The sequence below is a fragment of the Pagrus pagrus genome (genome assembly GCF_965226575.1).
Source record: "Pagrus pagrus genome assembly, chromosome: 1".
NCBI lineage: Eukaryota > Metazoa > Chordata > Actinopteri > Spariformes > Sparidae > Pagrus > Pagrus pagrus.
In genome coordinates this window covers 23,989,342-24,017,258 of record NC_140185.1, presented here as the reverse complement: position 1 = coordinate 24,017,258, position 27,917 = coordinate 23,989,342, and the positions used below count along the sequence as shown (strand labels likewise).

Genomic DNA, 27,917 nt, shown 5'->3' with positions numbered 1-27,917 from the left:
TTACATTATTGCCTCTCAAATGCGCAGTATACTGCCTCTGCTCTTGAAAGGAGCTATATTAATACGCTTACTTACTTACTTACTTACTTACTTACTTATTGTAGGTATGGTTCAGGGCTGTAACATGCCAGTTATTTTTTTTTCACAATTATTAAATTAATTCTTTAGTCTATAAAATGTCAAAAAAAAAAAAAAAGGTGACAACAGTCCCAAACTCAAAGACCCTTTAAGACTTTATTTACTATCCGAAGTGACAAAGAACGGCAGCAAATCCTTACATTTTGTAATCTGGAACCAGCAAATGTTTGACATCTTTGCTTGAAAAATTTGTGAAACAATGAATTGATTAGCAAAACAGATGGCCATTCATTTTTTTTTCAAACAAAGGTATTGATTGATTGACTGATCGTTGGAGCTCTACTATAGTTCAATGCAATGTTAAACTAACTGCACATCAGTAGTTTTATTTTGCACACTTAACAGGTGTGGCTTTAACTTTGTATCTGTCACTGTGCCTTTGCAACATGCTGAATGTTATCAATTCATTGTGTTACGTGTTCATGTATAAAATACATTTCAAATGTTATTTATGTCCCATCTCAGACAAATGCACACTACTGATTACAAAGATGCATTATTTAATACATAATAATTAAAGCATCACTTTCGTGGGTCCAAGTTTTTTCCCCAACTACACTTGTATATGTGTGTACAGTATGTATGCAGATGTTTTGTGTGTGTATCTGTTTGTGTTCTGCCTGAAGCTCATAACACCCCTCCCCTCCTTGTTGTTGCATCCTGAGGTGTTTCTCGGTATGGATAGGTGCCTCTGGTATGCTGTGGGCACATTGGCATCATCGCCATGTCTGTACACCTCAGTGCCAGTCTGTGGGGGCAGCAGGCAAGCTGCTTGAAAGAGCTGTGAAACAGACGGACATCAGCAAAGGCATTTAGCACACGAGGGCTCACTGTCAATCAACAAATTTCAATCTCATGTAAGGTGACGTCCACTAAATACTGAGGTGAATATTTGTAATTTTAATAGTAGAACACAGTTGGAATAAATGCTGATTGAATTGTATGTTTTTCTATGGCCAGGTGCATGTTTTAAACTGTTGTGATTGGTTGATTTGTGTGCGCTCACATGAACTGTGAGAGATGACGGAGGTAAAGTTTGAAGGTGAAGCTTTTGGCTCATTTTGCTGGTCTTGAGTCAGGTCATCGCTTGAGGGAAGAGGAGAAACTGGAACAGAAAAAACATAATTACATCTCAATTATGACCCTAGTATATACAGTTTAAAGTTTAATATGCATGCTGTATTACTATGTAATATTGTAGCAGTGTCTCCTACCCTGTCCTGCTTTGGCTCCCTCCCCTAGCAGCATTTCCTGCAGCAGGTTGTCCATTTGGGCCTCACCCAGCAGCTGTGCAAAGTGGAGAGTCTCCACCATCTGCCAGGCCACACTCTGCAGGGGAGGCAGGATCAGCAGGAGCTCCCCAAACCTTCCCCGCCGCTCACAGGTTGCTTCTTCGAGCAGCAGCTGGGCCTGGAAACGCAGATGTCGAACCACCTGAGGACTCTTCAAACCTGGACATTCTGTGAGGCAAAGGTAAGAAGACATATACTGAAGAGGAGGGGGTACTCTGTTTCATCAGGGAGAAGTTAACATTAAGGTAATTTTAGTTTTACTTCCGAAGAGTTAAATTACAGGAGATAAATATCAATTGATATTTGGAGTACAGACAATGCAGGAGTATCAATCTTTGTTTGGTATGTTGCACCATGCATCTGACAGATTTGATATTTTATTTAAAGACTTTGAAAGAAAGTCTTTGTATATCAAGGAGTCACAGATCGGCAAGATATAACTGGTAGGGATATACCAATTATCAGAGCCGCAATTCAGTATTTTTACAATTGGCAATAAAATAAATGATAAAAATGATCATTAAAACAGGATTTGCACTCACCACACTATCTGACTGGTAACATGTCACAATTTACAGTCTATAAACACTGGATAATCTAAATCACCTAAAATGTCAGTTAGTTACTTCCCATCACTGATTATTATAAGATTTTCACTTTAACTTCAAATGTATATCAGTTACAAATACCAGTTATCAGTTGTCTTATTGATTACTAATAATTGTATCGCTCTCAGTTCATAAAAAAAACTTGTATTTCGATCCTTAATGGGCAAAATATAAAATAATAAAATTGTGTTGTTTACAGTAAGATTGTAGTGAAAACAAAAAACTTTTTCAGGGGATGATTGAAAAGATGTTTTAATAAAAGTTATGATAATCCCAAATCTAGGTTATGGTGACTATCTTTTCTGGGCTTTGGGGAGAGTTGAATCAGAAGTCCTGCCTCTGCTGCTCCTGCCTCAGGTAAATGGACCATAAAGCTCAGCGGGCTGCCCCGACTGCTGACTGCCAAAGACTCCACCACATCCTGATATTATGAGAGAAACTCCACACTAAAGCCAGACCACTCAGACTAAACTACAGATGCAAAGGGCCACGAAAATAAACCGATCCAACCGAGAACATCAAAGAGAGTTATTCTTTGTCTGGTGCAATGGATGAGGTCAAGTGGCAGAGGAGAAACTACAACCCAGAGTCCCCCTCTAACAGACTGACCCGGGGCAAAGAAGACAATGGTTCTGAGGCAAGCAAACTCCTTGTCTGTGATGTCCAGCTCTCGGAGAGGTTTGACCAGCTCCTCTTGGATCCTGAAAGCCAGTCTGGAAACCTCGACGTCTGCACCTCTCAGGGGGATCACAGAGTCGTTACCTGCTCAAGAAACATTAACAAATCCATTCATGTGCAAGGTGCTTTAGCTTGAAGATTACATGCATGCATCAGTCGGATAAAGTGATCTGAAAATGGTTATCATGACAGACCTACTGCACATAGCCGAATGATGAAACATGAAAGCGCAATCAGTAGAAGGTTTTATCTGTCCTACCTAGAAGGATGAGATTGTGATAGGGTAAAGAGCGTCTTGCTGCCCCCAGGATAAGATGTTCTGCAGAGTGGGTTTGTAACAGGGTTATCTGTACACAGACACACACAGGCTTCATATCACATGCAGCTGAAACATGCAAATGGATCAACCAAAGCATCAATCTGGAAAGACAAATGCAAAAGCAACAACAAAGTACAAAGTAAGCCTCGTACCCTGTCTTCTACTGGGAGGCTACAAAACTCTGGGATGTGTTTCGCCCACTTCACCAGTAGGAGGAGTTGCTGCTTCATGGACTCGAACACGACTCCCACGCTGGCTGTCTTCTTGGTGTTGATGTCATGACTCCGAGGTGAGACCAGAGCTGGCAACTGAGAGCGGCAAAGCATAATGTGAGTTCACAGTTGGCTCAGGTGATACTGCAATGTGGGAATGAACCTCAGATAAGGTGTGTGATTGTGTATGCGGGGAGGTACATCAATTGGGGATGAGGAAGGTGATGATGTTGTTAGGTGTATGAGGTGCTTTGGCACTTGGAGAGCTGTGAAGGTTTGATCAAGACGATGCAGGCTCCTGGATGAATAATGCTGGATGGACACCACATGATGACCATTTTGAAAAAAAGGAACATACGCCTGAAGTAGCTCATTTGCCAGTCATCTCAATTTTTTCTGTGCGTTCCTTTTCACATACAAACGCATATATCTGGTTGTTATTATGCATTTGAAGGTAATTGAACATCGGCGCACAATCCCAGACCAAGTGGTGCAATTAAATGGGCTATGATTAGATGGGGTCCCTCGGCAATTTTGTCATTTCTAAGGCGTAACTGAATCCAGCCCAGAATTTAATGCCTGCCTGTCTAAAATGTAACCTATATCCTCTCTGTCTCTGGCCTCCATCTACATGATTTCCAGAAATGGGAAAGGGAACCGTTTCTGTCACAGAACTTTGTATGAGATGTTAAGCAGCGGCTTGTTACCTGTTGCACACTGGCCTCTGCTCGCAGCAGCACACTGATGGACAGAGTGCCCACTGTCTGTCCCTTGGCTCTGTGGCTGTTGATGCAGTCTCTCTCATTCTGCACAGCTGGAGATTAAAGAGAAGAAAGAACCATCAGAGAAGTTTCTTGGCTTCTCCACACCAAACCTCTGCTCTCTGCTCACCTCAGCTGCAAACAGACGGACCTACTATACTCTTCGCCTCGACAAGGTGCCTCTATCCTCTGTGACACTAAAGTTGCAGTCCATGCAAATATAAGCAGTGCCAAACGTTGCCTATTTTTGCACATGTTGCAGAAATGAGACAAAAATCACATTTCTCTCAAGAGTCTCCTGAAGTCTGCTTCTGTTTGAAGATTCAAGTGTATTTGTTTCAGGATGTAAAGTAATGATTTTCCACTTGATGCGGTTTGATATAATGGGGTAGAAAGGTGCATCTTGGATGTTGTCTTGAAATGTTAAAACAACAAAGAAACCTACATTTTAATTTACATTTTGGTCATACAAATACTTTGACTATAGAGTAAAAAGTGGAGACCAGAAATGTTATTGATACTGTAACTCTCATGGAAAGAATCTGTAACCTTATTTCTCCCTTTCCTCCCTTCTATGACTTATCTACTTGTAGTTTCTCCCCGATAAGAAAAAAGCAGAAGTGAAGACAGAGATAAGGACACAAATATGGATAAAACCCTTTCTGAAACACCCTTTAATGTATGAAGTACACGGAAACAGAGTTGTAGAAGGTAAAGTTTGGCCTCTGTTGTGTAGACCTATCTTGATTTGAAATTCCAATGTTGACACTAGCTTTTTATATTTGCTGCTGACAATAAGAAAAAGGGGGCGTGGATGCTTGATGGTGGATTATGTTTAGCAGAGGAGATGTCATCACATGTTGATGACCCCTCTGTGAGAGTCATTAGAAACAGAGCAATCTGGACGGCCTCAGACTGATTCCAATATGGCTCTACAAAGTCAGACAACAGAAGCGAGTGTCAGAGTAATCAGTCATCAGAGCTGTCCTCTCAGCAACCAATCAGGAGCGTATTAATCAAACCAGAGGAGGAGAAGAAGCGGGAAGCTCCCTCTGTGCTTCGCTGACATGGACCTGCATAACAATGTCCAAAATGGATCTTCTGTGGAACATCAGTAAGTGTGCTCAGAGGAAACGTCTAAAAGGGATCTTGTTTTTACTTAGGTGTCTCTGCCCTGTTTTTTTTTATTATCTTTATTTTTTTTATTCAGTATTTTGCAAACCATGCAAATAAGTGACATAAACATTTAAATTAGTGGCCCTGGCCTTCACTTCAGGGGGTTGTGAGCAACATCGTTCCAGAAAACTGCACGGCAAATATTTGCCTATGCTCGGCCATGTTAATTATTTATGTGTGGAGACTATTCATGGCTCCTCCGATCTCATCTCTCACCACATCTCTTCTGCCTGCTTATCAGTGAAAGATAAGGCTAAATGTAAATAGATTGCACATAAACATAAACATGATTGCACTGCTCACTCACTGTTCCCTTGTTTTCCCCCAGGAATATGACATGGTGTTTAAATGCAAACTGTTAACTGCAAAATTAAAAGTTTTGAAAATACAGTATCTTAACTCTACATGCAGGTTCTTGTGTGTTCTTTCCATTTTGAAAATTGAAACACTGAAGGTGCATTGTGTTAAACTGATTACTTGAGAATATAGGAACATTTCCTCTGACCTTCTTTTCTCATTCCAGCCTTGAAGCACTTTTGTAGTCTGCAGTAACGACACTGGTTCCTTTTGTCTCTGTCCACAATACATTGTCTGCTGAACCTGAAAAAGATGTGCAAACATTTAAACACAGATTCTCATCTGCACATAAGCTACATAAATACAAACACACTTCTAATACAACTGTGAGACTATGGTGAAAGAGTTTTGAACTAATTACGTTTTGCACTACAGCATTGCCTGAGCCAAAATGGATGCAGTATGGAGGACTTAAACTGACCAAATTAAAAATAACTAAATAAATAACTCAATAAATTCTATATTATATGCATCAAATTTACTTAAAGTAAATGTAGGCAGAAAGGAATTTATAAAATGTGACATAAGTTGTATTTATCAATTTCCCATTGCATTTATTTATGAATCTATATTTAAATTTATAATTTATGTATGTATTTATATCTTTATTTATTTTGGTTTGCTTTTTTGCATTTTGCAAGATAATACCTACATAAATACATTAATAAATTAATTAATTACAAAGGGGTAAATAAATAAATGAATAGATAATAGGTGAAAAAATCAAAGGTAAATAAATACAAATGAAAATTAAATTAATTAGTATCTCCATTTTTTGTATAATGTTTTATGCATTTAATGACATACTTCAGCCATTTATGTATTTTTTTTTTATTTTTTTTTTTTAATTTTGGCAGTTTCAGCCCTCCATAAAGCAGCAGAAATAAGCATAATCTTTTAAAATTTTCAGGTGCACATTACCCACAATGCAACTGTCAACAGTTCAGTTTAGGGTTCAGGTGTGTTATGCTAGTAATGGTTAAAGTAGCCTTGAACTACTAGCTTTAAGCATAAGGAGCGGGCTACAGAGGTCAGGTGAGATGACACCCCCCAGAAAGATTTTATTTTAAGTTTCACCCTTGAAGTCTTGATACCCAGATGTTGTGGCTCAAGTGACATCATTTGAGCAATTTATTAGACTTCCTCTGGAGCAACAATAGGCTTACACAACTGTTTTTCTCATATGCAATACCAAAGACCTGTGAACGGACTTTCACTATGTTAAATCAGTGGAGCTCCAAGGTAGACACACTTTATGAGGCAAGCTTAAACATGTCTGCAAAGCGTAGCTCAATCAACTGCTCACAACAGAAAGTAAGACCCTACACCTATATTTCACATTAACCTCTGTCATTATATACATTTTACTGCCTCCATGCCTGGACTGGTCTACTGCTAGGTGGGGTTTCTTTTATGATAGATTTTACACTTCTGTACAATGGCGATAACTCAAACACCACAGAATAATTTCTCACTTCCACTTGAATAAAGATCTTTTTTTTAAAAAAAACAAAAAAACAACGTAACCTCATTGTTATTGCTCCTGTTGTGCATTGCCTCCTACAAAGAGTCTGTTGGATATTAAGATGTACAATAAATGCTGTTTAATAATGACATGTTGCGGTGAGGAGGATCTACTCACCTACAGTTGTAAGTGTGGTTGTTGCGAATGCTCCTCCTGAAGAAGCCCTTGCAGCCGTCACAGCTGGACGCACCATAATGTTTACCTGTGGCTCTATCTGCACATATGGAGCACTGAGGCCTACCTCCATCAGGCTGTGACCTCAATGATGTAGGTGCTGACACTTGTGAGCCTGTCAATTATAAGATAATCAACATAAAAAAATATAGTGGCAATATCCTTTTAAGTAGTTTGCTACACAATACAAACACAGCTAAGCAAATAGGCAAACGGCTCAATTTAACTTTAAAGTAATGCCATACATCGTTAGAAAGCTTAGACTCTCATGAATCTATTCATGCAAATCATTCTACGATAAAAGCACATCAGCACAAGTACAATCAAGAGTGTCTGGGTGTTTCAGTAGTGCATCAAACGCCACCATCCCTAATTCCCAAATGTCCACTAGATCTATTTCAATAACATATTTAGTCCAAAACACAGTATTCCATGATTCAATGGTGTACACCAGATCATGAGACGGCAGATATGAACTTCTATGCCTGCCCTAGAGCCTACGACAGCCAATGGGTGATCATGTAGACAAATGACCCACTCGTTCTTCTTTCTCCTCTCTCCTGAGCCATTTCTTTTATGTTTTAAGTTTATGTAGTTTTATGCATTTTGCTCTTTGTATAGGCTACTTTTCCAGCTAAGCACTTTTTTGGACTATTTTATATTATATTATAAGTTGGTGTGAACAAGGAAATAACAAACTATAATGACTTTTTGCCCCCGTTACATCTCAAGCAGGGGTATTTTGAGGTCACAAAATGGCATTTCTTGTCAGGCACCTGCATATTTCCTTAGAAAATCATGTGTTGAATGTCCATTTTCAGTGATATTGTCAGCTAATTTGAACTCGGACCATGTACGATTATACAATGTGGACCAATTGTGTTTTCCAGCCAATAGAGCCAGTTACAGTTCATCTGTGGGCTTATTTGTGCATTACAAAATTTAGGCAAAACAAACAAACAAATAAATGATTCAGTGTGTTCACATTCCTATAGATTAATGCCAGAAGGATTTACAGAGCTCCTGGCAGATTAGGAAAAAAAATCATCTTATAACCTTTCCAATGAGCCCAAAACCATGCCTGCACTCCAAATGGTTCAGTTTTGAATTTACTTTGGGCTAAACTGGAGCCCGTTTCACATATGAAGTCCGGACAATATCCAGAGAATCAGATCAGGATATACAGTATTACAATATAGAGTGAAAATACGTGGGGGAAGGTATGAGTAGGAGACAAGTGATAGACATTTACATCTTAGAGGAGTAGTATTCTCTATGTCCTTTAGGAGCATAAACCCCTTTTATTTGCTTGCTAATGAATAAGTAAATGTCTCTGAGTCTAAACTAATAAGCCCCACATGTATCTGAGATAGATCACATAGCTTTGTTGAGAGCAGACGGGCACCTTGAGAGAGACGATCATTCACGATCCTTTTCATCAACGAAGGCACATAATGAATCTTATTCTACCTCTGTGAACAGACATAACCTTGTACATGGACAGAACTTTGCAGCGAGGTGTTCATTGTGAACTTATGGCCCCATAGGAATCACCTAGGCACTGTTTCATAGGTTTGACAAGAGCAGTGCCGATAATAAAAGCAGGGCTATAGGTAGAGATATCACAGCTCTATTTGACTGCCAGTGCCATAGGCCTCGGAGGAGCACTGCTAGTTATTACTCAAGAGGAAGAGGAAACTCCCCATTTAATTAAAGCAGTTAGAGGTCAGTGGCAAGCCAAAGTCCACTACTCTCCTCTGGCTAATTTTACATGGGCGCTCTGTTTAAATTCAGTCTCCATCCATGTTGCTCCAAATTGCATCCTGCCAGTGTTTGATTGCTGCAGGACTGCCTCTCTTAAAAGCACTGACAACTGCACGTTCATGGCGCAGTGTGCTCCTGCACTGATGCTTCTCGCACTGTGCAGACCGCAGGCTATAATGTATGTAAATTGCATATTTAGTTTAGGGAGATGAAGCAGCTAGGGATTACAATTTAACAAGGAAAATGCTTTCTGTGGTCAAAGATCAGTTAGATTGAATTAAGAGATTAGAATACATTTGCCTCGCAGTTATCTGGATTTGAGGAGCGGCCTGTTGGTAAAGCTTCTCCATTTAAAGTGGCAAGGAAAGGGCCGGATTCAACTCAGAGCCCTAATCATAATGATGACAGAGGATAAGATTATGAAGGAAATTAGATCAGAATGTAAACTTATGTGGAATGCTGAAACGATTAGTCCGGTTAGGACAGGGAATAAATCAATGATTTATCGTGTAAATCATTTTTCAAGCACAAATGTCAAACATTATCTGTTTCCTGATCTCCATAGTAATGATTTGCTGCTTTCTCTATTTTATGTCATTTATGATATGTAACATTTCTGCAATTAACTAGACCTTTGTTGTATATTTTGTTAACTTGTGTACTGACATTATCCTAAATGTTTCCAACAATGAGAAATGCGTCATTTTATTCAGTCTAACAATGTGGTTCATTTGCTCCCCTGTAGCTATAACTTTAAAATGTTACCTCATCCTTGAACATTTGTTTCTGAGTCACATAGATCGATTTCTATCAGTAATGGTTGTTGTTTAACAATGACGACATAAACTCTGTCTATAATGAAAATGATCATTGGTTGCAGCCCTAATCTGGTGTATTTTGAACATAATTGCCATAATATAATTGGAGAGTTTTGTGCAGTGACAGCTGATGTGACTGCTTGTGGACAAGAGTGATTTAGCTCATTTTATTTATCTTACTTCTTAAAAGAAGTATAGTAAGATCTGAAAGAAAAAATGTATAGATCCTGGGTTTATTCACCTCCCCGACAATCAGAAACTGCTTTATCTATTCTATTATATGTTATTATCATATACCAAGCGTAGAAGTAGCTAATTGTATGTAATCAAATTACCGAGTGACTAATTTATTAAGTCTGTAATTTACTCGTACTCAACTATGCATTACACCATGCAATCTATTCAGTTACATTTAAAATCATAATTGAGTACAATTTGAATGAATATCTTTAGGCTATCTGATCACAAACCGATCCTGATCTCAAACCCTGACATACGGACAAAAACACTAAACTGTGCAGGAGGCCCAGGTTTGGAGAGGCGACCATGACCTCTGAGCAGAAGAGAGCAGCTGGGAGAAATTTAGACTTGGATTTAGATTTGGAGAAACAGAAACCCCGTTGATTGAATGTCTGTCAGTGTATGTTTTATCTTTTGATCATCTATTGAGTTTTCTTGTGTAAAACATCATCATTCAATAAAATGCAATTTTGCTTTGGCAATAATGTAACTTAAACATTACTGCCAATAAAACTTATTTGAATTGGATTATTAGGTAAATTTGTTATCCTCATACCTGTTGCATTGGTTTGCAGTGGTATCACCATCATGTTGTTTAATTGTTCAGCGTCTGTGCTGCCATGAGTGTACTCCAATTTAATAACAGTCCCAGGGAGTTTCATGGTTCTGATGAGTTTTGAGTTTGGTTGATATTTAAAACTCCACCTCCAGATGGTGCATTCAGCTCAGCCTCTCTTCGTCACAGGTGTGTACGCAGTACCTTTTCTTCTTTGCTCTTCTTGTCAGCTTTTGTTTTTGTCTTCTTGATCCACTTACTAAGTGTTGAGTTTCTTCAAAATGTCACTTTCGTGGTGAGTTAAAAAGCTTCTCCTTGATGGTCCACTCCAGTGACAACTGCTGAAATTTGGCCCACTGTCTTGTTTCTTATCGGTAAAGCATATCAAGGGGAGAGGTCAGAGACAGATAAAAAAAAACTCCCTGTGAGGACCATGACAGATAAGACCTGTGGGAAAGGCATGTGACTTACATGACCGAATGTATTCATGGCTGGTCCATTTTATGAGGAAGATAAATGTCATCAAAAAAAGTCAATAAAGTCAAAGACAAGTCCAAAGGCTGCACGCTGGGATGTCTTTTATCAAATTTTAGCTAAAAAATTTACAATCAATATGGCACAGAGGAGTGATGCAGTCCAAATAAACAGAGTGGGAGAAACTGATAAGAGAACGGACGGTGCCTCAGTAACCTTTGCTTTTAGTTTTGAGTAAGTGATATTGTACAACACCATGCCTCATAGTAGGGGGTGACATTTGCTTCAGTGTGGAGCTGTCTCCATAGTTTTGATAGAGAGTATTTTACTTTCATGATAGAAGAGACAACACTCTATTGTTCACATTTGCCCAAAAGTAGCATGCCATCATATCTATGGTGTTATTGATCAGCACTGGAGTCCAACTACATGTTTAAGAATGAAGCTAATCTTTACTTCTTTGATTCAGATAACACAAGTATGCAAGACAAGTCTGGCTGTCTGTTCAATCACCAGGGAGACTTCAGAGACGTCATTATGGCTTTGCAAAACTATTTGCTCTGCATTGTTACAATGCCCTGTTAAAGATGCACTGTGTAGTTTTGGAAAAGAAATTCAGAAACTCAGGAAGGTAATATCCACAAGATTAATGAGGTAATAATACAAACTTGTGTTGTCAGTTTTTTTATTCAGTTTATTCAGTCATGAAAACAAAGACAGTTTGGTTATGTAGTTTGTTTAAGCATGAACATTCCTTTCTCAAAAGCTACAAACTGCACATTTAAGTCATTTGTAAAATGTCATTGATAAATCACCACAGTGCATTCATTACTCATTTACCTAAAACTGGATTCATTTCTTTATTTTCTTTGTGGTAAAGAAAGTATACTACAAAAGTTATGGTCAGGTTTAGGGAGTCAAAAATATGTTACGGTTATTTTTTAAAATGTAGTGATGTTTTTGTGTAACAATCTAGTGTTGTACAATTGGCAATGAACTTGGTATCATTTTAGTATCTAAATGATCATCAGCCAAGACACACTGTATGTATTGCATGCATTGTGTTTTAGATCTCAGTCATATGAGTTAGTGTGTCTGTACGGGGACAGTTTTGAAAAAGTGAAAGACAGGAATAAAGGTGAACGTGGTCATACCATTTTTATTTTTTTCATTACAGATTATAACAAATTATATGTCAGACCACATATGAGCTTTTCCCAGTACTGATATCCATCATACTTTGGTGTAATGGGATTTCCTGGGTGAGTAGCACTCCTTCCTTGAATGTCACGCCAGGCCGCAGGTCAGACCTCCCCTGGCAGTGGCTCGCACGCTCAAGCTTTGTTTAGGTGATTGATAGATCGTCAAAACCTCAAAGTCGGAAGAGGAATGCAGAGTGGGCTGTGAGATCCCATCATGGAGAGGGTTAAAAATGACTAATGAATATTTACTGTCGAGCTTGTGAATCTAAAAACCTCACCTTAAAATAAAACATATATGATACACTGTGATGCTATAACTAAACAATTCTCCTTTAAAAGTCTTAACGATGTGTTAACTGAATATAATACCAATCAGTTACAACAAAATAAACGTTAGCCTTAATTCTCTCCCTCTATATTAATCGATTAATCCCTGTAGATGAGGAAATCAATCACACAGAGATGAACATCATTCAGGACAAGTGGCATGGCAGGATTTTCTCCGTCCACTAGGGGGAGAGAAAGTACACCATATCTGACCGAACCTGCCTCGTTTCAATCTGTTCTGGAACCAAAGATGACTGAAGCACTGCATCATCAAGGCAGTTTAAAAACAGTTTTAAGCTATAATTTACTTTATATTTATGTGTGTGTTCCTTTTTTAATCTTTAAATAAATGTAAGTATTCTTCAGGTATTATTATTGATGCATTATTGAATTAAATAAACATAATAATTATATGTTTGGGTAAAATCTCTCCAGAAACCCCTCTTTTATTTGTTTGACTCAGTGATGCAGACCTCTTACTTGTCTTTTTTTGTCTTCTTCTTTCTTTCTTTCTTTTTTTTTTTTACACACACATGTTAGATGTAAAGGATGTCTCCTTCCATGCAATTCCAATTTCTACACATGCAAAATGTAAATGTAAGTCATACAGTCTGCCTGCCAATCTCTAGGCTCCGACCAACTCCAAATGTGACCCTCGTTCACATAAATAATTTATGTTTTTATAGAATTCACTATAGAAATAAAAGACAGGAGTGCTGTGTACCAGATACATCAAATAAATGAAAATAAGTATTCTGGAGATATTTGGTCTTTAGATAACAGCGTTTTCCGGGGAACATTTCTCCAAACCAAACAAGGTTTGACGCGTTTGTCTCAGTGAATTTGATTAATAAAGCTAGAGCTCAGATCTCCACCCGAATACCAATACAATGATAAACCCTCGAAGATCAATATGATGTAAAGAACAGTACGCAAAAATGAAGCCACTGCAAATGGAGTTTCATTCAAAAAATGGGGGGGAGTAAAACAAAGCAGCAAAAATTGGTCATAAAAGCATGGTAAGCGCATGATTTAGTGGGGCGATAAAGAGTGGAAAGGTGGCCATTCATCATGGAGGCTAGCTCACCAGGAGAGGGCCTGTCACAGACACCACCAGGTCTGGGAGGCATTTCAAGAGAGAGAGAGAGAAAGAGAAGACAGAGAGCCTCCAGTTGCCCCTACAACCTGTTTGTTCCAATGTCTTTTCCAGATGGACACATACGGACCATAGATGAGTGACGAGTGCTTTGTCTTTGCCGCTCTGCAACTCCATTGTCACAGCAGTGTTGAGGGATGGATGTTGTTAACTGCAAAGTAGAGGAGCAGACTTGAGACGGCTTAGAGATGCAGAACCAGATGATGGGAACAGAATAAGAAAAAAAGCTTTATTGTGGTAACTTCAGATTATACTGATACAATACTGGAAACACTGAAGCGCATCATTTAATTGCAAATGTCTCTTAAAAGGACAGCAAATTGGCTTGTACTTAAGAGTAGCCTATTACTGGGTAGTTGGGCCTACGTAAGCCTACTAATAAGAACATCAATAGCAAAACTGTCGCCATATATCCAGATTTGCTTATCTCTTCTGATGTCATACATATTTCTCCCTTTTCAGGTGCACAGGAAGCCTGTTTGACAGATCAGACAAGGGGCCTGGTCCTAGGTGAATGTAATCATACATTTAACATGCATCGATAGTTACAAAGTCAAGGTCACTTGGGGGTTGTACAGTAATGATTTTCTAGTTTCCCAGAATCTGTTGTCCAGTCAAACAATTCATTATTTCACCTGATTATTTAAGCTACAGTATATACATGATTTTCCCCCTTTTTCCCCTTGTAGATGTACAATGATGATGTCAATTTTTTCTTAAAATGTGACTTCTGGCTGTCACGTTGGGCTATGTTGAAACAGACTTAATGTTATTAAAATCATCAGCTGGAGAGAAAGGATTTCCTAAAAGTGACTTTCAGACAACGGTAAGTGTTGTCAAATGAGCTGTGGGGAGTTTCAAAGTTGACCTTAAAAGTTGTAGTTCAAGTAAAAATAGATTAAGGTTAACTGTGCCTCCATTATAAATTTTGTTAATCAATGCAAATTATCAGATGTAAAAAAAAAAATAGAATAAAAATTTGTTTAACCTTATAATTATTGTGTAAAATGAGACTGAAGGCCACAAGTCAGGGCTGCAGCTGCTGGTAGCTAAATCCACATAACTAGTGTGGGACACTACAAGCAGAGCTGGACACCTGGCCAACACCAAAAACCATAACATTACCAGGGAACAGTTAAGAAGGAAGGTCCAGCAGATGTTCAGCAAGCTAACAGTTAACTAGCTACGTTAAAGTCCAACGGAGTTATGTTTGAAGAGTTAGAAAACCAGTCTACAGCCAGCTGGTAAGTGAACAATACTTCCATTCATCACAGGTGCCGACAACACGACATTAATTGGATGACACTGTAAGCTAACTGTTAATGTTAGCCACCATTTTGTCTGTTGTATAGCTAGCCTAATTTCACAGTTGCTACTTCTTGTTAGCTACATGACATTGGCTTATTTTGGCTCATATTGCCGTTTTTGTCCTCTCATGGACAGAAATTGTTTTTTGAAGCTCATAAGACTAAAACGACTTTTTTTAAAGAAAAAATGAAGTCTCTCAGGAAAACTAAGATAGAAGTACCCTAAGAGGTTAGTACTGTACCTTCAGCCAGTTCTTCTCAGTCAAAGAGCTGTGGGGAAAACGTGCATGTTGTCTGTAATGCACGTGGTTGAAAACAGTTTATCTACTGAATTATTCTTGTTTATCCTCACAAAATATGAACACTTACTGTAAATGTGGTCATTTGAATGTTGTTAACATATAAAAATGTTTAACTTTCAACAAAATGCACTCATGTTGCATTTATCTTTGTTTGGACAGGGACAATGCACACAAAAACATGAACCTCATACTAAACAAGAAGAGATGTAATGTGCTATTTTCTGCTTGTAGTCCCTGGACAAGTAGGCTGAATAATGAAATAAACTCCAGTTTAAATCAAGTTGATCTAGATGTGTAGATATTGTTTGACTTGTGAGTAAATACACTCTTTCTGGTCAAATGAGCATGCTGATTAACATAAGGGCTGTCTTTGTTACTGGTAGTAGCGTTGGGTAATATGACAACATAAACAGTAAGCTAATAAAAATAATATCTACTGTCATAAACTATATTTCTTGGTTGGGCACAGTGATTCCCTAAAGTCTTGTCATCACGGTGTAGTTGCCAGGCAACCAGCAGAATGTCCAGGAAGTCACTGCAGCCAATCAAAAAACAGTCTGGCAGATAACATAAGACAGAGCTTTTCAAAAATAGTGAGCTTTGGAGGTGCTTATAGGTAGATATACTGTATATATATATTAAAAACAAGCTAAGCTAAGCTAACTGCTAGAGGCTGTTGCTTCAGATTGACTGTATAGTTATAAGAGTGGGGCATTTGTCACCTATAACTATGCATGGTTGTTTGTCCATCCCTGTCTAAAATTGTTCATAGTCTGGGAATAGGCCTGTTCTGCCACTCTTTGATAGTGATGAAACAAGTTGGTGACATCAAAGCAGTGATTGGGTCTAGTGGCTCGTAGAGTCAGGGCTGTTATGGTGATTATTCCCTTACATGAAACCCTTTATTTAAGGTCTCAAGATCATGGTGTCGCCATGACCTCGAGACTGAATTTCTGTTGATTAAGTAAGTTGAGACGTGGGTTGAACAGACTACTGCTAACAGAAGTTAAATATAGGTGAAGTGGAGAACTCAAACTGCCTGTTTCCTTGTCAGAACTAATAAAGCAAATCCTTGTGTGGCCTTTCCAAGATGCTTTCATATGCCACCCATCTGTTTTAAGGACTTTTTTTACTTATGTAAACAGGAAACCTAACATCGACAAAGGTGTTGGGGCTTTGTGTGTCAGAGTTTGAAGCTGTATCTTAGCATATTTTCTGTTTCTAAAGTGTCAGTGGAGAAAATGTGGTTTGATTGCTGAACTGTGGATGAATCTGTATCATTTTCTTCATGCTAGTATTTTTTTTTCTTTTTGCGGTCTGAGTGTATCCACAGCTGCAAATAAAAGAAAAACATAGTGGACTGTGAAGAATGATTTAAAAAGAAACTCCTTTTTTCCAAGGTTCTCTGCAAACCAGCATTTTAATTAAAACCACTTGTTCCCAGACCTGTACTTAATGTTTCCCATTAGTCATGTTTGAGGGATTACAGACAGCACCAATGAAAGTCAAAGATTAAATGGAAAATGCAGATGTGTGAACAATGCAGCTTGTTTTATAGCTATCACAACTTTTTAGTTATTTTGAAAAATTAACCAGCATTGACAAGGTTCTCTAAGTCCACCTAAAGATAAAGATGACATTCTTTGGAAAATAAATCTGGAAGGGGTTTCTCGGTTGCGGGTCAGCAGGGAAGCACTTCAAGGAAGCTGGAATCCAATTACCTTTCATATGATTTTGTACTAACTGTGTTATAATGGATGATTGCATGCTTTTCTTTTGTGACCATTTATTATGAAGCGAGTTGAAATGAAATTACACTTTATATACTGTACCATGATCACGCGGGCAGAAGGGTGCAAAGCACCCTGATCTCCTCATCTAGGTAGTGAATAACTTTCATGAGGATGCAAACACACTAATTATTTATCAGATATGATAATGCCGTAGATTGTCTGCATTGTGACATGTTACTGACCCTTGATCCAGGATTAGGACTCCTGTCATTCAAGCCTCTTAACTTCTTCCTCAAATGTCTCAGGACAGAAAAAGGGCAGTCTGGATAGCCTCTGCCCTGTACTCATTTCCTTGTATCATATTCACACGTGCTGGGTCAGGCAGAGGCCTAGTCTCTTTGAAAAGCAAACCTTAATGAGGTGGTGCATGTAACTCAGGTATATGTCTTTTAATATGTGCTCCTTATTTGATCTTTGCGAGATGTATCTTTTTTTAAAGCTACCACCTACAGTGGTGTATCAGCAGTGTGATTCAGCATTTAAATTGCAGTGAAGCATATTATTCAACTAAAGCAAGAAGATAAAAACATTTTTCTTGCTTGTGTCTTGATGAGAGGCTGTGGAAGAAGATGAGGGATGGAAGAGCAGTTCATTTTTATACTGCATCCAGCTCTAGAGGAAGGGGAGGCAATGATCAGTAATGAGTTTGGCCGTTGGCCCAGGATGATTATTAAGAATTGCTACTGATAACAACACACAGTGTATGAATTATATCATGGCATTGGCATTTGTAATCACATCGTTGCTTTCCCCTCTCTCTTTCCGTTGATGAATTAGCACCCTGTCAGCTCTCCAGCAGATTTTCAGAGGGAGGAAGAGAAGGGAGAGAAAAAAGAAGAGAAATAACCGTGCAAGGGTTTCGAAACCAGGTATGAAAGTAATTTTGTTTTTTTTTTGCTTTTCAAGAGTTTGGCATATTTATGGGGCATTACTGTAGGAGCGGGCCATTTAATGTTATTTGCAGAAAGCACACATTGTTCACATCAAGCTTACAAAAGCTGAAGGCACAGCCATGTGATCATGACCTCGCAGCTGAAGGGCCAAGTTGCATGAGGCAAATGGGATTCAGCATTTGTGAGAGCGCCACACAATTAATAATAGAACCAGGTTATGAAAATAAAAAAGGACTTGTCCTAAAGCTTTATGTTAAGCAGCCCAAGGCACTAGCCAACTGGAGGAGCACGATATGATGCAACTACTTAGTCTATCAAAACACTTGCTCAGTAAGAGGTGAGAGAGAGAACAGACCTTAGTAAGTTGTGTGTAGCAAAAATGTAACTCAGATCCCTGCTGGGCTCCTGCAAGCTGTTTTACGCATGATTGTGAATGTGGAATACTGCTTGCGTCATCACATTGTCTTGAATCACATTATCTCTTGTGTGTGTTTTCTTCCTGCAGGATTAAAACACTCTAACAGTGTTTTAATGCTGAAAGCAATACGGAGAACCAAATATGTGTTGTCCGGAGAAAAAAGCGCTTTTTTATTTAAATATCTCAAACTCAAAAAACAAAAGTTGCACCATGCAGAAATAAAGCAACATAAATATCACAGTTAACTGTTAAACATTGTTATTCCGACACTGCATCAGTTTAAATGATGCCTAGTTATACAATATCCTTCTGAATGCAAAGGCAGAAAGCTAGAGGCCTGTATTGTCCTGACTACGGAAGTGTTACCAGTGACTCTCAGGGCTGAGTCAGGCAAAAATATGGTGTGCTTTTACTCTGCTCGGCCAAATGTGAAATAAATAAAAAGAAAGGAAAATGGCTGCTCTCTTGGCTGTACCCTTGGTCCCTTGCTCTTTGTTAAAACCATATCTCTGCTGCTCCATTGCCCCCAGCTACATTAAATCCCATTAAATTCACCTTCATTAAAGCAGTCCTCTCTGCTCCTCGCAGCAGCCCTGGTGCGGGCCTCTCAAGGACAGAGCAGTAATGAGGGTGGACTGGATTTAACCTTGAAGAGTACAGGTTTTCATTTCCAAATCAATAACTTATGGTTCAAAACTGCCACTAGATCCAGGCTATAATTTTCAAGCATTAATTGTGTGGATTATGTTTCTCCAGCAGTGAGAAGGTATTTAACTTTAAGCTGCGGTGTAGATATTGCATTTATCATTTAATTTAGTTCTTTTTTTTTACAATAGGAATTGGCAGCTTGCACATTTTCTATGTTAGTGACTTTGTGTGCCTGTGTACATTTTGCTGCACAGATGGGATAACTTAGGGAGATTGTATTTCAAAGAGTCTGTGTGAGTATAAGTAATTATGCTGTTGGTGCAATTTTCTGCTGTGAAACCAAGCAGTGGGCAGTAGGCTGGAATTTCTCCTTCTCCTCAATCCAGTATTGCAACACGGTGTCATCATTCACTCTAAAGAGGTTGAAATATAAGAAATCTCCTCCACAGCTGTGTAAGGCAAGTTTTGGCAGCCACCTGCTGTCAGAAGAAGTGGGAAAATATGAATTATGAATGAAAAAATTAACACGTGGGTGATAGGCAGACAGCAGGGACAAGGGGAAAAGAGAGAGAAAAAAAAGCCTGACCTACAGTAAAGGAGTGAAATTGTTTCAACTCCTGTAATTCTCCGCATTTTAATGGGACATTCTCCGTAGTGGGGTTTGCTGTCATTGTCATATGATTGTATGGAAAGCATTAACTTGTCCTGCGGTGATAATTTCTGCCCGACATGTTCATAATATGAAATATTGGATCTTTTGGTAAGATGGGGAGGGCTGAGGCCGTGGTGATCACTGGAGCTTAATTTTTTAATCAACTTCTCTCTTAAATGAAGCTTTATTAAATTACAAAGCTCACACAGTGGGAGTAGGACACAGGCAGAGATGGCCCAGTGTAAAAAAAAGAGCTTTGTGGGATAATTAAATAAAATTAATAAAAAAAAACCTCCGCTAGCATAGACTAAGGGAGAATGGGATGGCGAAGAAAGCCGGTAGTCATTTTCATGCTCTGGTTTTCTTTCATTCTTTCTCATTAGAGTCTCAGGAAATTTACCATGTGAAATTATGAAAAGAAGAAAGGGATACAATGTCTACAGGATATTGATGGATAGTAAATGGAGACACAATTACATTCAGGGTTTTTCACACTCATTTTCACGCACAGTGTACGGAGAAATTAAATGTGCTTATTGTTGCTGCTCTGCCAGAAGAAGGAGGCAGACTTTGGCAGACTTTGTGAAGCTGATAGCTCTTAGAAAGAAAACTAGAGTTTGACAATGTGTAAAAGTTTTTCAAACGACCACCGTCATCCCAACAACCGGCGATTGCTGATCTATTTGTGTGGGTGGGTGTGCAATAACCCAACCCTAATGCAAAAATTGTCAACCTTCACAGCTTGACAAAGGTGATCTGTCAGTAAAGATTTAGTCGAATTTTTCAATTTGAAGTATTTTGCAGGATGATTGTAATGTATTATAACTGAGAGCTGGGATAAGTTACTTTGTCTTTTTCAATTTAAAATTCTTTGCAAGCTTGTGTGAAGCCTCAGACAGGAACTTCTCAACTACTCCTGTATCCTGTTTAAAGACTTATTTGTGCCTTTTACTCTTCAAGCTTTTTTAAGTGGTATTTATGTTTGATATAGTCTGTTCTACTGGCTTTTCTTTTTTTACAAGTTTTCTTTTAGGATTGAGGTAAGCTGTTAGGCATGGTTCATACCAACTTGACCCCCGCCTGAAGAGAGCTAGATAATTTATGCAGCACAGGTGCCAAAACAGGGGGTGTGACAAAAACATGGGTAAAATTCATGCTGTGTTGGTCAATCGAATACTGTACATGCAAGCATACATCCTCATAGATACTATTTCTTCTTTTTTACCTTGCGATCATTGTGATGAATAACAAAAGAGTTGCCACCATGATAACTCTCCAGAATTGTAAAATCCTGTCTCTCATAATTATAAGCCAAAGTTTGCAAAGTGTTGTAGCCTGATAAACCTTCAAACTCCAGCTTATCCTCCTGGATCATATTTCATTGTCTCACCAGTGTCTTAAACAACATGCTCTCTCCAACTCAGCCCCCTATATGCTGTTTAAACACAGGCCTGTTTTCAGTCTGAATCTCTCTAAGTCCTTAAAATGATGGGCTGTCTGTCGAGAGCATTTGACTTGAATGACAGGTGACCAGGGTAAAAGGCTTCAGGAAATGTAGACTCCAAAAAGTGGATTCCACAGTATTTCTTCTGGCAGAAAGTTAGACCTCAATGTGTAATAGACCTTGGTAGAGCAAAAATAACTCAGATTAAACTAAAGAAACCCAATGCCACCAATGCTGCGTATACATATACTGTACAATACATAAATTAGAACAGTAACCATTTTAAAATGACAGTCTACTCTTGGTTAATGTGCATATTCTGCACAAAAAGGCACACTTCATTGAACAGTTGATTCTTCTTTTCTAACTTGGGTATCCATCAGTTTTATATTGGCATAGTGCTACAAAGAACTCAGTTTCACATTTCTTTCCTCACTTTGGCTCCGCTCAATGTGCGCACTCTGCACTGGCTCAAGACATTGCCATCAAATTATACTGGTGCACTGGTACAATACTAGCCTTGAAGGAGATTTCTTTGGAAATAAATACCTTGTGGATTTTTGAAGGAATCTCTTGAGAAGAGATGCCAGTAGGTTGTTTTTGGCTTCACCCAGACTCCCCAAGACTGTGAAAGTTTTCAGTCCAACAGAAATCCTAGTTGTCAAATGTCCGATCTAGAATTCAGTTTAATTTATATGGTGTCAAACATCGACTGGTAGTAAAATTGTGCATTATTGCCTTGACTGACTTTTAAGTTTTAAGTAATTTCCATATTCGAGTACTCGCATTGTAAATCAGTAAATGCGATTATTAGAGCTCCTCCCTCACTCTGTAATGATGTCCTCTGATTGTTTGGAAAAGCCTAGGGGCCACATTTAGTCTCTAGTGGCACAATATGAGTTATTCCTCTTTATGTTGACAGCTTTTGTCTTGTGCTTCCAGAGAAGGAGGATTTACTATATCCTGCTCTTTGAAGCATCTTCCTTACTGAACTGTTTTGTGTTTTATCCAGTATATAAAATGTCTTTGGCTTGCTAGCCTTGTTTTACTATGTCCTTTAACATTTCAAACAGGTGTCCTTGACATTTTGCGGATGTGATAGGTCCCCTATTGTGCTGTGGGCTATTACTATGATATGCTATCATTTAGAAGTCTGGGTTCACTCTCATTATTTTTAATTCTCAGAGATTCAACTGATGAAGAGTTTGAGGTGAAAGTGCATCTACTCTTGTTTCAGGGAATTCACTGTTCTGAATGTGGTTTATATTGTGATAACCCCTTAAAGTACTGAGCTGCATCTGCTGTGTAACTGAATTGGCAGATTAGTAGAAAAGTTTGTGCTTGAGATTAGCCTTTCCTATAGTCAACAACAGAGATCAGTCTGTTGCATGATCAGGAACACAGCATCAGATGCTTAAACAAATATATTCTTGCTGAATAGTTATAGACATATTTTCAAATCAAATCAAATTGTATTTATATAGCCCAAAACCTCAATCACATTGCCTCAGTGGGCTTTACAAACTGTACAGTAAACGACATCCTCTGTCCTTAGACCCTGCTTGATTAAGATTTTGATTATGGCCAATGCATGCCATATTTTTTGCCATCCAAGTTATTGCTGTTGAGTAGTTTTGATAAGCCACTATAAACCTGCTCCTTATTGTAAAATAGCTCAGTTGTTTTTAAATATAATTGGAAATTTTGATTTGGTGCATGGACGTCTTTATCATCGGATGGGATTCATTGATATCTTTTATGGCCAGAGACGAGAGACCTTGTTCCAAGACTCACTTACGTCATCTCAATAGTGAATTAACAAGAAAAATTAGGATCACTGACCTTACTGTCACATTATCTCCACACACTATTAGTTCTACACCAGTTCAGAACTGGCTGGAGAATTCCTAAACACTTGGTATTTCGCCAGAGGGTGGCACCCTTAATCCTTATGTCCTGCATCTCACATAGTGTTTCTAAAGGCTTTCTGGCAGAAAACTTTGATATAACTGAACAAACTGCCAGGGCAGACTATCACTGTCCATGCAGAGATGTGAGGTCAAAAACACAAATTATTATGTTTTTATGTTTGTCATTAAAAAATCCATAGGACACCAGAACAGGATGGTGACAGGTAACAGAATGCAGTAGTTTGTCAGTGGGAGGTTTGTTTCAACCGTATAAATCCTGTGAATCCCACAATGTTTTATTACGCCTAGAATACAACAGTCTGTAAATGGCTGTTGTGGCTGATACGCTAACATAAAAGCTCTAACTTTATCTGCGTGGAGTTTGCCTATAGTTGTGTGTTTGAACTGGCGATCTATTATCCCTCCACAGTCTAACATCATCTTTGTCAGGTGGGCTGAAACTCACCTGAAGTAATTGTCCAAATGCTTGGAGTGATTGCCTATTTTTGTCAGATCCAGTTTGTGTTCCTGTCTTCTGCACAATGCATGCTTGGCTAGACTCAAGACCTTTCGACACTGTGAATAAAAATACACGGGTAAGAACACTAAAAGAATGTTCTTCTGCAAGAATGCACCTAAAACGGATTTAAATTGAAAAATGGATTGTAGTATCCGTAGGTTTTTAGAGCTTTTCCTTCAGTATAAAGTTGTCATGTTGTTCACAAAATGTCAAAACTGGAATGTGACCAAGAAATCCTATACTTTGCCAGGCTTTTAAAGAAAATAAAAAACAGTGTTGATGTGCACAGTGCACCCAATTCTCTCATCCTTCCATAGCATGATATCTAATGTCAGTCACAAAAATCTTTGGCTTGACTTCAAAGCTGAAAATAAAGTAAAATCATCTTTCAGCACCTAATATTGTGCTTATACTCACCACAGAGCGTGTAGTTGGGCTAATTCAGTTAGCCCAAACCTCTTCCAGCCAAGGCTCTGAAGTTTTACACCAGTGCCCGGTATGTTGTAAAATTGCAAACACTTTTATGTCTGTCTGTCTATCAAACTTTATAATGCTCTGATTTCTACCCCACTGGCAGTGTCTTTTAATTAGATTATACTGGAGAAATAACCAGAGTTCAGAATGCCAATTTGTGTCCCAGACGGTGTAAAATTTGCTGTTACACTGCCGCCAAACAGAGCAGGTGAGAGCAGACAAGGTCCTCAGGCAAAGAGCAGCTGACTGCTCCTTAAGAGTTTCTCTCTCTCTCTCTCTCCCCCTCTTTTTCACCTCTCTCTTCCCTCTTTGCAGTCAAATATTAAATACGTGAGGATAAACAGGCCATTTAACAGTACACAATCAAAGTAAAATACCAAAGTTTTCATACAGATGATGTCTTCAGGGGAGGACTTTCTGTACTGTAGAGAAGAGTGATGTTGACATTGTATTGGCAATGAAGACATGTCTCCTGTACGTGCTGCATATTGTATCTGACACAGTGTTAGTTTGCTAGTAATTATCGTGATTTATGAGAGGTCAGCCAAGTATCTGCAGCTTGGTGTAAAAACAAATGATTGGAACATTTATTTCCCCAGTTGTGGATGTGTGCCAGTTGTGATAATTGTCAAAAAATAAAATAAAAATACCATGTTGCATCTTGTGAGTGCTTGTAACAATCCGCCTTTTTTTATTCAGCGTGTTTGAAATGTATAATTTACATTGAAAAGACTAACTCCATGTTTAAATGATATAGCCAATGAAAGCAGCAAAGTGAACAGCTGCAGGTAATTAGAGCTGGCCCAGGAATGGCCAGGGATTCAAAGTAAACATGGATGGTTTCCACAATCAACAACATTTACAAACGCAGAAGAAGGAAGCTACTGAATTTGTGAAGAATGTGCAGTGGGAATGGAAAGCATAGAAGCATGAAACCAGCAGATGTTGAAAATTAAATACATGCGGCATGTGGCTAACAGGACTGTGGGCTTATTCTTCTGATGGTGGACCCTGGAGTTCTTGAGGGCTAGAGGACAGCTGTTCCGGGTTAATACTTACAGGTTTAGATCCAGCCAGCCATAGCTAAGATTTAAAAAAAATTCCTTCAGGGGAAACTGACTTGAGTTTTGTTGCATATCTATGGCCTGCTACTGTTGTTTGCAACAGTATCAGCATACATATCAAGTCTGATTCCCTAAAAATTGGTCACGCAGCACAATTGGCTGTTGAATTGACTGACTTTAAAAGGTTGGATGTAACCAAACTCTTACAGACTCATGGCCCAAAAGAGCTCAGATTCTGTCTGGCACAGACCTGAAACATTTCAGTCTACGAGGGCCAACTGGTTCTACTTTCAGTTGCTGAAAAGAGTTGAATTATAGATGACTTGACACTTGTGGCTTCTTGTGTGCCCTCAGCTGGCTACACAGTTGTCAGTCACTCACAATGGCAGCATTAGGGAGATTTTTTTATGTCCTGCAGGGTAAACAAACAAAAAACAACTTATGTAATTGTCTTTGAGAGGGCAGTGTTGAGAAAATTGTCATGAGGCAAATACATTATGAAATGTTGTTCTGTAATATGTAACACAGTAGTAGTATTTCATGATACAACCATGGCCTTTTTTATGGCTCGCGACATTAGATGGTCTTCAATTTGAATGAAACTTTGTATTGAATTTTGTTTTGGGCCGCTAAGTTTTGTGGTTAAATCTAGCCGTAGTTTGCCATTGTAAAAGAAAGTACTGCCTCAAATGTCTTAAAATTATACATATTCTATCGTATTTGTGTTAATGGCCTTTGTAGTACAGCAGTGGCATTAGTATGAAATCAAATGGCTGGGAATGGAATGCATTCTGTTAAGTCTGTCTCTGTGTGGCATCCCTTGACTAAATATTAGCGCACTGGCTGGGCGGCCTGTGTGGTTCTTCCTTCACCAGCTTCCATTGAAACAGCCCTACTCTGTTTATTCGAAATAGCTCCCTCAAAGTTTACTGTCCGGCCCACTGCCTCTCTTGGCTCTTTGGCTGTTGCAACGAAAACATGTCAGTAGTGTTTAAAGAAGTGGTGTCATAAATTATTTGCACTAATCTGTGTGGGTATTTGCTCTGACTCATGAAGCAGTGGGTGATTCCAGGCTGGAGAGGATAGGTTTTGTTTTTCAAAGCCAGGCACAACTTCACAGGAATGAAGCTTAACATTTGCTTTTTGTTTAGCCCCACCGTCTATAGAAAGAAAAATGGCTTTTCACTGAAAAAGAAAGCACTTCATTTGAAAAAAAAATGCCCAGCAAATCATATGGTGCCTATTCATTTCACTGTTAATATTTTATATTAATATATTAATATATTAAATGTCTTTAAAGTGAATAGTTTACTCTTTACAGCAATGCTTTAGTTTTTCTGACTTAGTACTGTAGGACATGTTCTGGGAATCCATCAAAGAAAATAGTCTTTAGCAGGGTCTAGTGCTTTATATTTGCAGGGTAAAAAATGTGAGAAACCATTCACTGCTTGAAACCATTTAGTAATAGGAGGATGATTTGTTTGTTCTGTGGTGCATTCATTCTTTTAATTAAAGATATGTAGGCATTTACTTAAGTTTACTCAAGGTAACAGGAAGTTGGCGAGCAAGACAAAACTCACATGATTAAAACTTTAAAACATACCTCGTCTGTGAACAAGTCTTGTCAGATTTTCATCAGCAGTGGTGGTCGTTTCATTGTGTATTCACGACAAGCGAAGCGATCATTTGTTAATTCGGGTTCCACATAGTATTTATCCACTCCAAACAGCTGTATTACTCCACATTAGCCATAACTTGTGTACATAAGCTAATGTTAGTGAACAACGGCACTACTCAGTACTCACCAGAAACGTTGGTTCTCTGTTCTCTTTCCCCTCTCCTCTCTGTAACTTTACATTCAGAAAAGTAGAGTAGCTCCATTCGGCAGTCGACGTTACAGGGCGTTACCGGCCCTCCAAATAACACTCGGCAAAATGTCTTTTGTTGTGTTTTGATTGAGAGCCCCCTAGTTGCAAAAGTTACATATTGTTATTGTAGCATTTATTGCCTGATTTTATGCATATTACATACTAGAGTAAAACCCAAATGACTTGCCATTATCAGTGCCATGTTTAATGCTTAAACACGAAATGGATTCATACTAAAAAATTAAAATGTATTACCCCAGTTGTTTGTTGTGTAGTCCAGTATTTATAAACTTTTAGCGTTGGATCACAATGCTGGTATATGAAAATGAAACAATGTATGAATTGTAACTGTAAAAGTGATTACTTACATCTACTTAATGGGCTTCTGTCCTTTCATATTAGTTTAAATATCTACTCATGCATGTAGGACTCATGGCAGTGTGTGGCTTTCACTTCTCTCACCCTTCACACCTCTGCCTTGTCTGACCAGGTGTGTCTGCTCAGTCACCCCACTCACGACTGCAGGTTGGGTAGTTTATTATTACTTAATCGCTGCCGTCGGCTCCCATCAGGGTTTAAGATGAATGGAGCCTGCTGTTTCCCTGCTCTCATTATTTTTCTCTTTTCTGACTGTGTTTTGCTCTCTCACCTCGTCAGATTTGCTCCACATGCAGTGGCCTCACGTTGGTTTTGAAGCTCCTTCAGTGGTGAGTACTTTACTGTTGAACCAGCAAACAAGATCTTAAATTCTCTGAAGATGCCATCAGCACACTACAGTACAGATGAATAAAGGAAGAAATTCTGTACTGTCTCATTTTGTAAATTTTATTTTGCAAAGACAGGGATA

The 27,917-nt window shown here is 38.6% G+C and overlaps 2 protein-coding genes and 1 long non-coding RNA gene across 9 annotated transcripts in view; 1 reads left to right on the top strand and 2 right to left on the bottom strand.

Annotated features, from left to right (window-relative positions):
* Positions 1-792: 792 nt before the first annotated feature.
* On the bottom strand, positions 793-10,724 carry hnf4b (hepatic nuclear factor 4, beta; the record flags this gene model as incomplete). The annotated part of the gene is made up of 10 exons (XM_084352607.1): positions 793-919; positions 1,145-1,243; positions 1,353-1,598; positions 2,648-2,800; positions 2,976-3,063; positions 3,188-3,343; positions 3,955-4,061; positions 5,690-5,784; positions 7,184-7,346; positions 10,619-10,724. The coding sequence occupies 10 exons, from the start codon at positions 10,722-10,724 to the stop codon at positions 876-878; spliced, it is 1,257 nt and encodes a 418-aa protein (XP_084208733.1). The 3' UTR covers positions 793-875.
* A 2,840-nt stretch (positions 10,725-13,564) lies between these two features.
* LOC311260266 lies at positions 13,565-15,845 on the bottom strand. Its single transcript, XR_014622980.1, has 2 exons — positions 15,327-15,845; positions 13,565-13,928 (listed from the first exon to the last, which is right to left on the bottom strand). It is a non-coding gene; the product is annotated as an uncharacterized lncRNA (long non-coding RNA).
* The window catches only part of zfhx3b (zinc finger homeobox 3b), a 344,728-nt gene continuing 330,791 nt past the window's right edge, over positions 13,981-27,917 (top strand). For all 7 annotated transcript variants that reach the window (XM_084357811.1, XM_084357810.1, XM_084357812.1 and 4 more), the window contains exons 1-3: positions 13,981-15,021; positions 17,957-18,048; positions 27,728-27,777. The gene's annotated coding sequence lies outside the window, so the exon portion shown is untranslated. The remainder of the gene's footprint in view (positions 15,022-17,956; positions 18,049-27,727; positions 27,778-27,917) is intronic.